The 16,946-nt window shown below is 35.9% G+C and overlaps 1 protein-coding gene across 2 annotated transcripts in view; it reads right to left on the minus strand.

Annotated features, from left to right (window-relative positions):
- Positions 1 to 16,946, minus strand: part of LOC122805640 (heterogeneous nuclear ribonucleoprotein L-like) — a 427,980-nt gene that overhangs the window by 76,282 nt on the left and 334,752 nt on the right. For both annotated transcript variants that reach the window (XM_044075926.1, XM_044075927.1), the window contains exon 8: positions 10,769 to 10,831. In XM_044075926.1, coding sequence (XP_043931861.1) covers positions 10,769 to 10,831 — 63 coding nt within the window. The remainder of the gene's footprint in view (positions 1 to 10,768; positions 10,832 to 16,946) is intronic.

Below are 16,946 nucleotides of genomic sequence, written 5' to 3' on the forward strand. Positions count from 1 at the left end.
GGAAGGAAAACCCAGTAAAGTAAAATAAAGAAATAAATGTATAGACTCATTGAATGGAAAATGACTGATAACAGTTTCAGTTTTACCTCAATTTCAGCACACAATAAAACAGTATTCCTTTTCACTGTACACTAAAGAGACACGAAAGTTAATAAATGCTGGCTAGAAGAGAGATGGAAAACCATCTTATCATTAATTGTTTTGCTCTTGTTTATGAATTCTTTTGAGATTTGCACATTAGATAGAAATGGCATTTGCATGAAAACTGACCTGATTATTCTTGTGTCATATTTTCAGTTATATTATTTTTCACATTTCTAAAACAATTTAGACAATCTTTTATAATAGTAGCTGATTAAAGGCACTTTAACATAAATGTGAGTATAGACTATTATTTCTTTTTACTCACATTAGTATTTGGAAACCTTCTAACTTATAAGTTCATAGGTGTGTACTATCCTCTCAATTGACCATTGAGGCTTTTTTAAACCTAGCCACGAATCCCAAATCTCTGACAAGTTCTGGTATTTTTAGTAGGGTAAGCAGGGGCTTGGGTAATGAAACATTTGCAAGGAAGGTCTGAACAATTAACCATTTACAGGCTGCCTGTTCCAATTCGAGACAAACCAGGGTTGAATTTCTTGTTCCCCATCCTGTTATCCAAGTTGCACTTGAATTGGGTTATGGAGGAACTTAAGTTCTCATGGATGGACAGCCTGTTCCAGAGAATGGGTGGTCTCTGGGATACACATACATCTCTCCAGCAGGCCCTATTTATATCACAGGCAATTTTTAAGTATTTAGAATGGGTAATTCTGCTGTTGTTTGTTTTCTGGACATGCATGAGGTCCATCAGAGTGAGGTCCAATGATGCCTTGCATGCCAGGCATAGATCTGCTCTCAACAGCCTGTAGGAATCAGACTAAATGAATAGAGCTTTCAGCTAGCCTGCATAGGACATGCTACATAAGCCCTGTATTCTTTTAGTGAAGAATGCTTTGGATGCTCAAATTGTTGGATATACCTGGTTAGGTATATATCAAAGAGGACACTGTACTCAGTAATAGACCCGATGAGTGCCAAATAGTGGAACAATAGCTTTCTTGGACTCAGATGCCAAATCTTTATTTATAAGTTGCAGAACACAGAATGATATCCTCACTACCATTAACAAATGATGGCCAAAGGCTAGATTACTGTCTTACATGTGTCCCCAAGTCCTTGACTCTTAAGGGTATGTTATCTATATGATAGCTACTGGGGTGGCTGTGTAGTACCAGTTCTTTTCCTAATTAACTTATTGGCTGCTGGACTGATCAAGAAGAAAGGATAAATATACAAAATCACAGTCAACTAGAAAGCATTTCTACTACGCTCTTGCACTCTACTCATTCTTGTAAATAAGAATGAAATGACTTGTTTAAAGGAATGTTTTTTTCTAGTTTAAATCTTTCTGAGCTGGACTATAAATGAATCATGGTAACTTGTCATGAAATTTGCCAGTAGAAAGGTATGTCATGTTGTACTGGTAAGGAAGCAGCAGTAAAAAATAAACCACAAATAATTTATCTGAACTAAGGGAAGCGGTAAAAGACTTTGGCTACATGGCTTAATAAAGATCCCCTTAATGCTTTAAGATATCATAGTTCAAAGCACAATGATTAACACTTTTACTTACAAATATGTGCATATACATGTACACACAGAGAGATACATATCTGTGTAATATAGTGCATTGCTTGTTTTGAATGCTAGGGGGAGCAATGGGGAAGGTAGGCAAGCCCAGCCAGAAAGCACCATGTTGCACATTACAAGTTGTGTTAGCAACAGATACAGGTTTTACAGCCAAGAAACTGTAATTCATGACAGGGTAAAATCAATTGCATTTTAAGCCTGATCTCAGCAGGCTTGATGAGTGTGTTTACCTTTAACCCGTGGAGAATTTCTTAGCAGTAGATTCCAGCATGTCTGAGTGGGAGAAGTCCTGTTTCGCAGAATGAAGCTGCTATCCGGCAATTCAAAGATCAAAATAGCTGTACGTGTAGAGTTTCCCTTGCCTGTGTGGAAACCACCGAGGCTTTTCCCTCTTTGTAGAACAATTACTGTTGTGAGGTGTGAAGGGAAAATACCTCTAAGCAATGGATATTGCAGGGACAACTTTGAGTGTGTCTTTGTGTGGGCTGTGTTGCTTGGAATTGAACAATCGGTAAATACGGTTTTAAAGACTGCATTTCATTTAACTTTTAGCTTTAACCAGTTTTGCCAAAGTGGGAAAATTTTTATCTCTCTTGTAAATATACCCATGTTGAATCTTAGAAAAAAAAACTGATAGCTAAGACTGTTTACGTACCTACTACTGAAGTAAAATATGACTTTAGTGGACAAATCCTAGTGAATTGTATTGCCACATGTATTTGTCTATATATAGCTGCTTGTTGGACCCTAAAATAGAGGAGTTTTTAAAGCCTTAGCAAATGTTGATGTATATACTAGGGATCATTATAGCTGAAAGGCCATTAGTATGAGTTAGCATTTATAAAATCAACAACAAAAATAGTCGTGCCAAATGTACAGGTATTGAGCAACATCTGGTTAAATTGCAACAGCAGGATATCATACCACAACAAATAGCTTTTAGTCACCCATCTAAGGCCCCAAGAACCAGCCCACTACTGAAAACAATGGAATCAGAAAACAGTCTATCTTGAAAGCCACCTATTAGGCTTTGAGAGGTTATTTGAAAAAAAAGCAACTGGCCCTCAACTACCAGCACGTTTTACAAGGGATCTCTGAAAGCCTATAAAGAGGATACAGGTGCCCATGATTACAAAAAAATAAACTTTTACATCGATCAGGTGCTTCACTGCAGGCACAGGCAGACAGATTTCAACCAAGAAAAAATGAATAAGGTTCCTGATGGTTAACTTGAAACATACAGTGAGATTGTGGTAAGAACCTGATGTGAATGGTGTAAGAAAAAATTCACATGTATTAATAATGGATTTATTTAAGATGGCACTACCTAACATTTTATAAACATGTCTGTTTCAGTATTCTATGCAAACCCCTGAGCAACTAGTGGCCTTAATAAAATATTTTATTTTGTTTGAAAGTACATATTTTATGTCATAGCTGTATGCACCAAGGGCTACTAACAAGCCCTCAAATAAGGAAGTGTCTGTGACTTTAAACAAAATAAGTATTTCTGTGAGTAAACAGGAAGTATTGTTATCTAAACAAATTTGACAAATATTTTAAGAAGAAACCCACAGAGAAGCATTTTACAGTATGTGGCAATACCTTTGTGTCAGTAAAATCAACTCTTAGCTGTTTAATTACCTCATAACAGACTGTGAACCCATGTAGTGTAGTCAAGCTGAGTGCTTAGCCTCTGTAAGTGTAGTTCTTTCTTTTGTCATTGTGCTATTACCAAACTGATTAAATGTGCTATTTTTGCAAGGGTCACTCACTCTGGGGATCTTAACCTAGCCTCTGACGTGAACAGGTCATGCTGGAGATATACATCTCCCAGTGACTGCCACTTCTGTGGAACAAACTTCCAATTCATGTGAAACAGAACCCCTTCCTGACATTCTTCAATTGCAACCTAGATAAATGGATGGGTGACTGCAAATTCACTCCTGGGGTAGCATCCATGTCCCTCCTGGACAGACAAAGTCATTATTAACTACCCTAGACCCCTACCTCTGCAAACTTCACTCACCTAACCACCGACAATTGGGACACCTCGGGATAAATATGGCTAGGCTTGTAAGGGGGGTTCTAGGGCCATTAGACTAGTAACTTTCTATGAACCTAAGAAAGGAATTACAAGGACTATTAGATTCATGAAACATGGCTACTTTAGTTAGAAAATAATATGTGTACAAGTATAAAACTTCAAGCAATCAGCAAACTTGCAGTCATGTGTATACATAAAGACAAGAAAGAGTATCCTATAACCTCAGTATACATACAAACTATAGTAAACAATGTACTACACCCAATGCCCTTAGTGTCTAGTTTAATGCATGATATGATAATTGGATATTACTTCTACCATTTCAAACAGTGCAGAAAATGAGTGGGGTGAGAGACAAAAAAACAGATGTATTGAGAGAGGTACATAACCCTGATAATGATAAAGCTATAGAATTAAAAGCTAATCTACAAACCATTACCAACAGGATATGCCAGTTTTTATACGCGCTGGGGGCACATAGTAACAGTCACAGCTGGAGCAATTCTTTATCTTAATTTGCTAACTTTTAAATTACTCTCCAACAGGTACTCTAAATTATTATTCGAGGATGATGCTCACTCACTTATGAAGTTTACTGGCAATGCTCTAATCTTAGTAAGTAAAGACTTCCATACAAGAAGATACACCCTTTCTCAAAAATTAGCTGCATGTAATTTTCCACCAAGAGTCTAAGATTTTTAAATGACTTCAAAACATTTGAGAAAGATTTAACTGCACGCTTGAAAATAGTATGCAAATACACATGCTTTACAGCCAGAGGATAGCAATCAGTATGTGTACATATTACCTATTATTGTCATGGTTAATTCTACCAAACTACAGCAATGCAAGTTTCAACCTCAGACCTTCCACATTAGCTACAATATCACAACTGCCACAGACGTACCTAAATCAGACTTTCTCACTCCATCTCCATGCCTTTCTTAAGCTCTTTATCTCAGCCTCTATCCTGCATCTTCTCATCTTTGAACTATTTACTGATCTCTTTTAAACCTTTATCTTCTTACTGACTTAAACCCAAATGTACAGAACTGTCATATCGTTGATTGTACGTTACAACTACATAAGTTATACTCTCCTTAGTGTACTAAGTTATACTCTGTATGCTAGAATACACTTTCACCTTTTATTTAATCTATGTATGTGTAAAGTATTGGTGTACCCTAACAACATCCAAATCTTCAACTTTAGATTTTTCATTTTGATTATTAAGACATTTGCATAGTGTTAAGTATGGCATTTGCCTTTGGTCACTCTGTGCAGTTGTTATTGCCAAATGCCAGTACATTTTCTTGCTGACAAATGTGAATATTTTTTCAATCTGCACTTCTGTAAGTGCCAAATGTCTCAAGTCATAACAGAAAAGAGTCTGTTGACTAGCTCACCGACCAACTTAGCAAATGTTAAATCAGTTAGTCAATAAAGATAATTCTGAGAGAGACACAGGCAGACTGGAGTAGGCAGAGGCAAAAGTTAGGAATCATTTCATCTGTTACTGTTACCTGGATGGGAGACTAAAGGAAAGTGTTTTGTTTGTAATGCAGGGGTTTTATTATATATATAGTAATAAAGAGCTAGTTTCTATAAATGTTTTTACGAGCACGTATACTGCATAGATTGTGACAAGCTCATTTTGGCCAAAATGCTGTTTACATTCCTGTTTATGTAAAGGTGTTATGTACTTGTTAAGTTAAAGCAAGAAGACAAAACAGTAATTCCATCTTATGCTTTAATGTGGATATTATTTAAAATACTTGCAGTCCTATACTGGAAGAATGGAGAATTTACACTGAGAGAAACAAGTTATACTGGACATACTTCCATATGGCAAGACAGTCCTACTGATGTTACATGTTATGGATACCAACATGTATAAGCTACACTGATTGCCAGGAACTGATAAACTATCTAAAAAACAGAGATTGTAAGGGCTTTGCAAATGAACACTAAGCATTTGACATTTGTTGAACATTTTACTTTCCATAAGTGGAAATATGTCAGACATGAAAGCATTCTTGAAATTATTTTGCAGATACTTATACTAACAGAACATTGTGCATTTGCCAGACCCTCTTTGAACTGATAAAGAGATAAATCCATGCATTAGATATTTCGTAAAAACAGGCAAAAGCTCTTTGTCAAGTAAGAGCTGAGGTTTGCACAGGCATAAGTAGTTTCAGTGAAAACATAAACTAAAGATCACAGTAAAATTATTGCAGGAAGTTAACAGGATGTCTATTAAACTTAGTATGATTTTGGTGTCATTTAAGGCTAATATGTCTTGGTTTAAATAAAACTGTACTAAGTGCTTAAAGTGGACTATAGAGAAAGAGTATGCAAGTGGGAAAAGGAGCAGGTAGCAAAAGGAAGCTAAATGGCAAACATAATCTGAAGGGTAGGTAAGACATGTTGACTATAGGAAGCAATGAAGGGTCATATTTAGTGAATCAAACAATGAAAAAGAACTTTATGATTTAGTGTAGATCTGTCTAGCATGAATTGAAGTGAGAGAAAAAAATATTTTGATTAGAAGTGACAGGAGTAAAACTTACAATGGAAATGGATACAGGGGCAACTTTTTCTAATATTTCTGTGTAATGGTTTAACAAAGTATTTTAACACATGCTAAAAGATAAGTTGGGAGTGTTACTAAAGACCTATACAAGAAAGTAGTATTTCTAGCATGCAAAATAAATGGCTGTAGTATATGAAGATGTGGAACATATATGTATGTGAAAGGGGTGGGGGGGAGCACCAAGTACTAGGAAATGGATAAGAGACAATTAAATGAAATGCTATTCTTTTAAGAAGCTTCAAGTGACTGCAAAGAATGGTGATATATTTCTTGCAGATGACAATTTGTGTAATCATTATTGGTAAATGCTAAACAAGTCTTTGACAAAGACAAGGGAATGCTAAAGGATACATGTAAGCCAAAAATGGTAGGAGGCTACGGCAGTGTCTCATGCCATTTTGGTTGAAAGTAAACTTGATAACGTAGAAAGTGTCTGGGTGTTCTCTGAAGTACAAAGAATATTCTGTATCTATACTACTACTACTTAAGGAAAGTAAAAAGGGGAATCTTCTTATCTGTGGAGAAAATCCAGTGATCATGTACACATGCTAAACATGGTACAGTAAGCTACACCAAGGACTGAAGATATTTCAATATCCATAATACTTGGGACAGTGATTTATGAAAGTTAACCCAGCACAGATATATGTGCAAATGGAAATGTTTTCCAATAAATTTCTAACAATTAACATGCATTAAGACTGTCCCAGTATAAACATTTGAGTTTTCACAGTGGCATCTGTATTGATCATTTGTAAACCAAAATGAAGTGGGTACCCCTATGAATTCCTAGTACCTAATGCTCCAGAGACCTATTCACACTGACAGAAAAGAATGTGAGAGTGATGGAGTAACCTAAAATGTATTGTGGGAAGGTTGAGAAAGTGTCAGCTTATTGAAAGAGAGTTAAGTGACAGGTGTGATTTTTGCAAAGATGAGGTGACTATCTTTCTTCATAGAGCAGATCCTGCAGTCTCTACATCTGACCCTGATACTGCAGGAGCTCTGCCACAAGGCCCTACACCTACAAGCTTATGGAGAATTTTGTCATTGTTTAATGCATGCATATTTATCATGAAGAACATTGCTGCATATTAACTTTAATCATTTCAATATTTGCCAGTGCTGTGATTGAACGTCCCTGTGTAATAGTCCAGGCACTCTAAGAACATCTTACTATCTTGGCCACTACCCCCTTTTGCTTGCCAAGTAGACTGTACGCATGTGCCAGTTATTTAGTCTCAGGAAATGACAGACAACCTGTTTTACTCACATCTCTCTGTTAATTGGTTTGTTATGGTTATAAACTGATTGCTCTCACTTATAAATTGCCCTGATTCCACTCTCATTTGTACATCTGACAACATGGTACACCTCCAAAATATTACTCAGGAAGTTTTAAAAGCCACTGGAACATGACTTTGTAACTCAACTCATGCTCAACCCAAAAAAGGCCAAACTACTACTTTTTTTGCCACCAAACTGGTGGAGGCAGTCCTCTCTCTCTTGATAATACAACCATTGAAGTCACTTCTCATAGTAAATATTAGGGGTGATAGTGGATGATAATCTAACATTTGACCTGCATATACAAAATTGCATAAGAGAAACTCAGAAAAAACTAGGGATGCTTTACAAAGCAAAAACTTTCCCAGTGATGCAACTGAAGGTACATTTCCACTACTTATCTTCTCCCCACACTTATTTACGGTGCTCCCATGCTTGCTAACCTTCAGCCAAATCTTCTCCCCACACTTCTTTACGGTGCTCCCATCCTTGCTAACCTTCAGCCAATACAAAAATCAAACTTGAGCAACGCTATAACAAAGTTGCTAAATTTGCAGCACCTATCCCTTTTAGAACTCACCACCGTATAGCACAGAAAAGCCTAAATTGGTTATAACTGCCTCACCAGCTAACATGTACACCATTTTTTACCACCTATAAAATTATCCAGCATCCATCTGCCTGGCCAGCACTAACAAAACATTCTGCACAGCTATGTTCATATTCACTCATTGCGATCCAGTAACCAAAAACTCCTGTTTGTCTACATACTTTTCAAATCTCCTGGGCATTGTCTGTGCTTGTACAATGTTGCCAAAGCCTGGAACTCCTTACCTGTATCCATCAGGTCTATATCAGGTCTATACCCTCTCATCTTTCAAAACCACTACGAAAGACTTCCTAGATAAAATATGGCTCTGTTCTTGCTCAAAACCAGGATAAACTATATCATTAAATATGAACAAGTACCTTTTCATTCCTTATACCTCCTTACTCGCCCTTTTTCACTGACTTCCTTACTATCTAATTCTCTTCCCTGACTCTCTCTCTAAATATTCCATTAGCCTACTTTTTTTCACTCACTTCATATTGTAATTCCTGTTTCTTCAGAATAACTTACCTTTAATTTCTCTGAAAACTGTCTAAAATTTCTCTAAATATTAAGGCTGCCATACACCTTGTATTGATTCTTACCAATGTTTTTATATTATGTCTAATTTGTTATAATTATTTAAACTGCAGGTATTTTGTTTTATTTCTGAAGATTGTATAATTATTTTTCTTAGAATTCTTTGTATTAGTTTGGAGCTTTGCTCCTGGGCCTCTGCTGAAAATGGGCTTCTACCCACTCTCACTTTCCTGTTAATCAAGTGTTAATAAATAGATAAGTGTATATTAGCATAAATTGGACACTGTAGGATAGACACTCAGGCCTCATGATAAGTCACAAGGAGGATGAGAGTAAGTCCTGGTAAACTACTTTCAGAAGCTTCTAATTGAATTGCACTGCAGCCATTAAATGAATTACTCCAGAGCTAGTCTGAACAGAAATGGATGAGGATGGCATACATACCCTCAAAGAGCCAACGAAGGTCAGTGTGCTACATGAAATGCTTAGTCACTCTGACTTATCGTTGTTTACCAGAGAGAGATTCAACATCCTTTACCTTGTAGAAAATACATTCTCCTTTTTTACTGGCTTCAGAATCATACTGGGAGACCCACTGTATTTATTATTAATTAAAGATGAATGTATCTTTCCCGACCCAGACAGAAGTATTTAGTCAATCTAGTGAATAACAATATTTAACCAAAACATATATGGAAAAATATTTATTCTATATGCTTGTTTCCTGTACTTCTAATCAAATTCACTCCAGGAAAAGGGATATCCTTGGTGACAGCTGACCACATGCAATGCTTATCCATGTACCTAAGGAGGCAATAATTTAATATCCAGTTTATGGAACGAAAACATCTGTCTAATGCTGATGGACTGCTATTGACTGCTGTTTGACAAACCCGAGAAATCAAAACGCTGAGGGCCATGGCTGCATATTATAAATCAGTGGATGTGAATTTACTCATGAACATACCTCTCAACCTGGAAACATCAAAAATCTGGACAAGGCCTGTGAAAAATAGTTAATGTTAATTTTATGTGTGTTCTTCCATCCAAGGTTAAAAGATAGTAGGGCAGGAAGTAATGTGTATGTAAGTTAAAGTGCTTGACAGCATGTGTCTGTATTCCCAGCTCAGAAGACCATTGTACTCTTACAGCATTAAGTTAAGGATTGTCTTATAACTACTATGTCTAGCATTTCAATATTTCCAATATAATGTTATGTTCTAAAAACAGATACACTAGAGTAATTTTCAGTGAAGTTATAGAACTGGAGATGGAATAACAATAAAGGAACAAGTAAACTAGGATGTTAAAAGAAACGTTTGCAGGAATGCGATAAGAAAACCAGAAAGAGGAATTATGAATGAATTCATGAGCAAATGAGAAAAAGAGAGACAGAAAAAAATACAGTGATAGGAAGAAGAGGTCAAGGAATTTGGTACAAATAGGTTAGTGACATGCACAATGGTATTAACAGAATGTACTAGATGCCACCTTTGGAATACTGCTTCAGCTCTGCAATAATCTTCCTCATGAAACGGCTAGACTCATCACACATGACTGTCAAAGGTGGGAAATTCTCATTACCACAATGCACCTTGAAGTGCCATAATCCATGAACTAATAAGTAACCTAAATGTCTTTCTTATTATTTGGACTTTAACAAGGCATTTTCCATTAATCTAACCTAAAGAAAAAGTCAAAGGCCCATTTCCAAGTGTGTCAAGAGCCACTGTTCTGAAAAATAACTCACTGTACTAATAGCACATACTGCTAGCAAGATCATTTGCATCCAGATTTATGGACAGAGCAAAAAATAACTATGGAAAGTGATCCACATTTAGGATACTTTTCAAATGCCATTACTACTAACTTAGAACTTCTCAAAATAATTTCCATTCTTAAGAGGGATAGACCAAAAGTTTGAGAGCATTAAGTTTGAGAACATTATGGGTGTCCGTACAAAATCTGGATGGTTGAGAGGTATTTTTAAAAATATTATGAGAAACCCACTTACTGTATGTGTTTCCAGGATGAGATGATGGGCTGTCTCCAAGCAAAGCAGCTTTAGGTTTGATTTCTGAAACAAGAACAATCATAAGAAAATATTAATTATATCATAAATATCTACATGAATTCTCCCCTTCAGGAAATGAATATGGTGCTTGTTTTATGGTCTTTCATGCAAATTTTCTTGGAACCTATTGAATTAAGAAAAAACAAAGTTCACAAGCTTGGTAAGGAATGCTCCACCAATCTTTTTTTTCTTTTCACTGACTGCGTCTTTTTTTCTTTTCATTGACAGGCATCTTTTTTCTTTTCAACCTATTGAATTAAGCCAGTTTTCTCATTAATTTTTATATATTCATGTTAGCCATATTCAGATATATGTACCTGTTTATGTATTCATTTTGGATCGGAGCAGATTTGTCAAGTTTGCTATTTTAATATCAGAACCCAAGTGGGAGCTAGTTCCTTGCTAGCTAAACGTTTGAACTATCAACATTTTTATGCCATGCAGAAATACTGAAAAAACAAACGTGATTTTATTTGAATACACTAGTAAACATATCTGAGGTTACAAATAGATATATTGTGACAGTCAGGGGCTTCCTCTGAGTGCAATGAACAATTTGCTTTCTTGTTAAAAAACTGCTGACAGTTATTTCTTGTGTTTTATTTGTTGATTCCCTATGACATCCACTACAGCCAAAGGCTTTCTAAATTATTGACATAGACAATGACACAAGAACTTTACAGGTTCTAATATTCATATGGACTGAGTTTAAGGGGTTGCACATTTATGCTTTTGTGTGCACACACACATCTACCTACTGGCAGATTAGTGGCCCATCAGATAACCAATTCACCTGGTAGCATGGCATTAGTGTATGGAAGGAAACCACATACCCATCCCTCTCAACTATCCACATTTTCACAGATGTGAAATGATCATATTTTTGGTTTGTCCCTCATAAAATGTGTGGTTTTCTTGAAAATTATTAAGACTGAAATCACTAATGACAGACATTTGAGTTTCAGACTTCATACCCTTCAGAAAATGCATTCTAATGCAAAATCTGTCATTCTCTCAATTTTCTAATTTATAAGAGCAATATTAAAAAAAAAATGTCCCTATATTTGGACCTTTGTCCCCCCATTATTTTTTACTTTGTCCAGAATTCTTGCTCTAAGAGGCTGAAACGTTAGCAGGTACCTGAGAGAAACTAACTTAGATGCAAGGGCAAGATGCTGACACTACATAGAGGGTTTCAATCCCACAAACCAAAGATGAGAGCCAAGCACTGTAATGTAGCAACTCTAAACAGATTGTATTCGTTAAAAACTGCTTTCCCTTTCAGCAGTGTTCAGTGAATCTCTATAGGACCAACAGGATCCATCAGGACAACCACTGGTAGATCGGGGTTCTGTTCCCGTGCTGTGTTCTTAGTTTTCCTAATATCATTTAATTTATGCTTTTTCTTTCTTTGCTTTGTATTTCCTATAACTTGCCTTTGCTTTGTGGCTTATACCACTGACAGATGCACTTCATGTATGCTGTACATGTAGCTTCTCACTGATCTATCCTAGCTACAACTTACAGGGCATTATTTAACTTTATTCTGACCTTCCTATGAGCTGTGCATTCTTAAGGTAGCTTTTATTTTGGTTTGATAAATTAACAGTCTCTTGTGGTATAGAGATTATGGGGTTTACTACTACATAAACAGCCAAGGTTCACTTTGTGGTCATGGCAACACAGGAGGTGGGTGGAAGAAAAGGACAGAGTAGCTAGCAGACAGCTCACCTGTCTCAGGGAGTAGAGTTATCCTCCATAGGAGTATCATATGATGGATATCAGAAGTCTAGTCTTGGATGCACAATGTGATCATTGAGCCTGCATGAAAGATGTTGAAAGGACGGCGCAGTGGTACAGTGGTAGCATTGTCGCCTCACAGCAAGAGGTTCTCTGGTTCGATTCTCGGCTGGGGTGCTTTCTGTGTGGAGTGTGCATGTCCTCCCTGCATTCGTGTGGGTTTCCTCTGGGTACTCGGGTTTCCTCCCACATTAAAAAGACATGCGTTTGGAGCATTTCTCCCCGGGCCTCTGTTGAAAATTGGCTTTGTTCCAAGTCAGACTTTACCGGTTAACAACTGTTTAATAAATAAAATAAAATAAATGTCATCTTGTAAGGGGATTCTGAGCCTGCACGGAACAAATGACTTTAGTTTGTGTACAATGTATGTTCAAAGCACAGGAACAGAAAGAGGAGTTGGAGCAAATAAGAACACTAAAAATAATCATCAGCTAAAACTGACAAGTACCAGGTCTTCAGCTGTTGCCTTTCACTCCTCCTGCAGTGGGTATGGTCACACAACAGAGGAAAGGTTTACCACTCCAGATGTTGATGTTGTACATTTCTACACTATGTAGGAGATTGGCACTAAATAACTCAGTAAAATAACATGGATCTGAGGTAATGATCAGTTTTGTAGAAGTAACCTTTGTACAGTATATTCGATTAAAACAAACCATCATGAATTGCGTGTGTGTGTGTGTGTATATATATATATATATATATATATATATATATATATGTGGCTGATTGAACACACTTTTTTTTGTGAGAGTGTGGTAAAGTGGAGACTGGGGAATTTGCCCTTTTCTCACAGTAGTGCAGTCTTGGAAATGGTATATATAATTAGCAGGGGAGTTGATGGCACATGGGGGCTTGCCCCGTGCAAAATATTTTGCTCAATTATGGCTGTGTGTTTAAGGCTAAAGTCTGACTTATCTTATAGTAAAGAGTTATTTTTTTACTTTTAAATTCCATCCCTTCTTTGACTTTTCTTGAAGTCATTTACCTTTTTGCTCATTGTTTTTTACATTAGGATTTGTGTCTGTGGATCATATAATTAAGATATGGAGTTCATAAGTTTCTTACCATGAGCAGAGACTTAATAAAGCCTTTGAAATGTGTGCTATGAGATCATTTGATGGAAGGAGTGACAAGGATATCAACAGGCAGTGACTGATTTCTTGCTTGATGTGAAGTATATTATGGAGAAGGAGGCAAAACATTTCACAAATTCTGTTCTTTTGCAACAGTATTTATCGCATGTGGTTGCTCCCCAGGGCTTACACGTGTCAGGTAAGCCTTCATTTTGTTTTGTTTCCAATTCATTAGATTTAAAGAAGCACTGGGAGCAAACTGCTTTGAATTGCAGAGTTCATTAAGATTTTGGTGGGAGTATGAAAAGAGACAACCCGAACTTTATAGTGTAAAAATTAGAAGGTAATACTCGTAGTAAGACAGTATCGTTTGACTTGAGATCAGCAAAAGGGACTGCGAGTTCCAACAATGCTCCTACTTAATGCAATTACTATAAAAACAAGGGTGGGAACAGTGGGAAATGAGTGTTTTTCCAATACTGTTTTGAAGCTCGGGAGGGAGTCAGAACTGTGTTGTTGTTTTTGGAATGGGCGCTGTATCAGACAGTGTTAAAAAATTGTTACCTAAGGGTTTAAGTTTATTCTGACATCTATTATGTCAAAGTCAGAAATAGAGTTTGAAGTTTAGCTTTTTCTGGGAAAATTTGTTTTTATTTATTTATTTATTTTGCATTTGTTGACCGGGCTAATCCAACTGGATATATGTCCATTTTCAGCAGAGGCAGGGAGAAAAGCTCCAACCAAAGACATGAGAGCTAATTACATTTCATTACGGTTATACATGAAAGTACATAACAGGTCATTGCTTTTCTTTACATTTATACATGAAAAATACATATAGAGAATTCATTTGAATAATACAACAGGAAAATCATATACAATGGCATAAGTTTGACATGTTAATGCACACACTGTTCATGGGCTAACAGTGACATACATACTTAGTACAGCAAAGAGTTTAATTTGACCTAGAGATAAAGGAAGGGGTTAGTCAGGGTAGGTACAGGGGCATAACCAACGTGTATTGAGGTATTGTTAAAGCTGGTACAGTTAAAACATTTTTTCTCCTCTAGGACTCCTGTATTAAATAAAGGGGTAACTATCTCAGATAAGATTATTAAGTAATTGGAATATAAAAGTCAAAAGAAGTTTATTCCACCATTTCACAATAATGCAGTTATGGTGTTTTATAATGTACTAATTCATGACATTAAAAGTTATATTGAGTAGTGTTTAAGTGTTATGTTAAATGTAAATGCCTAGAGATGAATGGTTAGCATTAAAATAATTAGAAAGGGATGATAGTTTAGTAGTGATGCCAGCAGATAAGGTCGTGGTAATGTTATTATGAATAAAGGCTTTTATGTAAAGATGTGTTTTAAGCTTTTGCATAATAGTGAAAAGCATTTGAGTGTGACTAGTAATTCCTTATTTGAAATGCAGTCTAAAGTTATTGCTAGTCTAGAAATGTTGGCTCATAGGAAGTTACTAGGCTATTTGCCCTGAGGCCCTTACAAGCTTAGCCAAGAATTTAGTCCATGTTTCAACAAGTCAGCACCCAATGCCATTTTCCAGCAGGGACACAGGAGGAATCCCAGGGGTGTATTTTCTGTCCCCCATCCAGTTATCCAGGTTGCACTTTTCAGAAGGTTGTTCTCTCAGATAGGATGGAAGATAATGTAGTTGTACTGAATACACACATTCCTCTTTTGTACAAAAAAATCACAAGGATATGTGTGATCCTCCAGGAAGGACTATTGTATCTGAAGTGGGTGGCCCTTGGGAAAGAATAAACATGATTTTGGATATGTTATTGAATCCCTATGTACTTTGGTTGCCTTCTTATATAATGATAGGATACAAAACAATAATTTTTGATTTATCTTTTACTTTTGATGTACAGTTTTAAGCAATACATTATTTAGATACTACAGTTTATATTAAAAATGGGAAGGTAGCATATACTTAATATAGAAAGCCTAGTTCTACAAATACATTTTTTAGAATCAATTAGTGCATATCCTCCACATTAGACAAACACTCTCCCTTATGATGAATATTTTACAGTTACAGGTTTTTATTCGGAGGATAAAGAATTTGAGAGGGAGGTTAGCGAGGTAGTACCATGGTTACATTGCAGGGGCTATACAGAAAATCAGTTAGCAGATTTCAAGGAGAAGCTGCAACTTAAGGGCAGGTGGAGTGACTATAGGAAGCGATATGGGAAGAAGTTTAAAAATTAAGTTAAAAATAAAGGTGTTTATTTTGTTACTAGTTATACTGCCTGTATATTTTAAGGCATCATTGGTATATAGTTCGATCACATGAATTATTTAGAAACTTGAATTTTAAAAATCTATTAAAATTCTCCTAGTACAGGAGATCATACAGTTGATACTTCAATGAAGGTTGAGAGAGGAGCTGTAAGTCATTGTAACGGTTGTTCTGTTTGCAAGTATTTTGTTAATACTAGTATGTGGTTATTAATGGGTTAAATTTTAAACCCTCTGAGAATCAGAATTGTTACCAACGTGCTGTACTGTATATTCTTAGATGCCCCTGTGACAAATATTATATTGGTGAAAAGATAAGACCTTTTCAAAGCATATAAATGAGCATATTAGGCATATAAAAATGCATCTAATACCAGTCCTGTTGCAATTCATTTTTTTGAATAACATAACAATACATTTTGAGTTGTTAACATTTTAATTATGTATTATTGTGATTTACCTGACCTGATTTTTGACGTGGCTGAAATTCTACTGAAAAAAAATTGTGGTTTATTTTTTTCATTCAATATACTTTGCCCTAATGGATTGAATCATTATTTATGAAATATTCATTACAGCGAGATTTAAAATGTTTAATATACAAATACAGAAGTATTAAATTTAATATTTATATAATTTAAATACTTATGATTTAGTTTTGCGATGGATATATTTCTTCCCTAGGATTTTCTGTATCAGACAGAAATGTGTTTAAATGTAAGCTATAAGGGATAAGTGGGTGTGGGTATAAGAGGATTTACCCACATTTGGCATGGTTTGATCACAAGAGTGAAGCCTGACTGGTTAAACAAAGTCAACAGTAGGCAAATCCTCATATGCCCACAATCTCAAGTTGTTTATTGTTATTATAAAATGACATTATTTAAGAAATAAATTGGTTGCTTTTCTTAAATAATGTCTTTGTATAATGGTGCCATAGTGTTCCTAGTGAAAACAAGCAACAGAGAA

This window comes from Protopterus annectens, chromosome 6.part1, assembly GCF_019279795.1.
Source record: "Protopterus annectens isolate FY-2018-M chromosome 6.part1, PAN1.0, whole genome shotgun sequence".
NCBI lineage: Eukaryota > Metazoa > Chordata > Ceratodontiformes > Protopteridae > Protopterus > Protopterus annectens.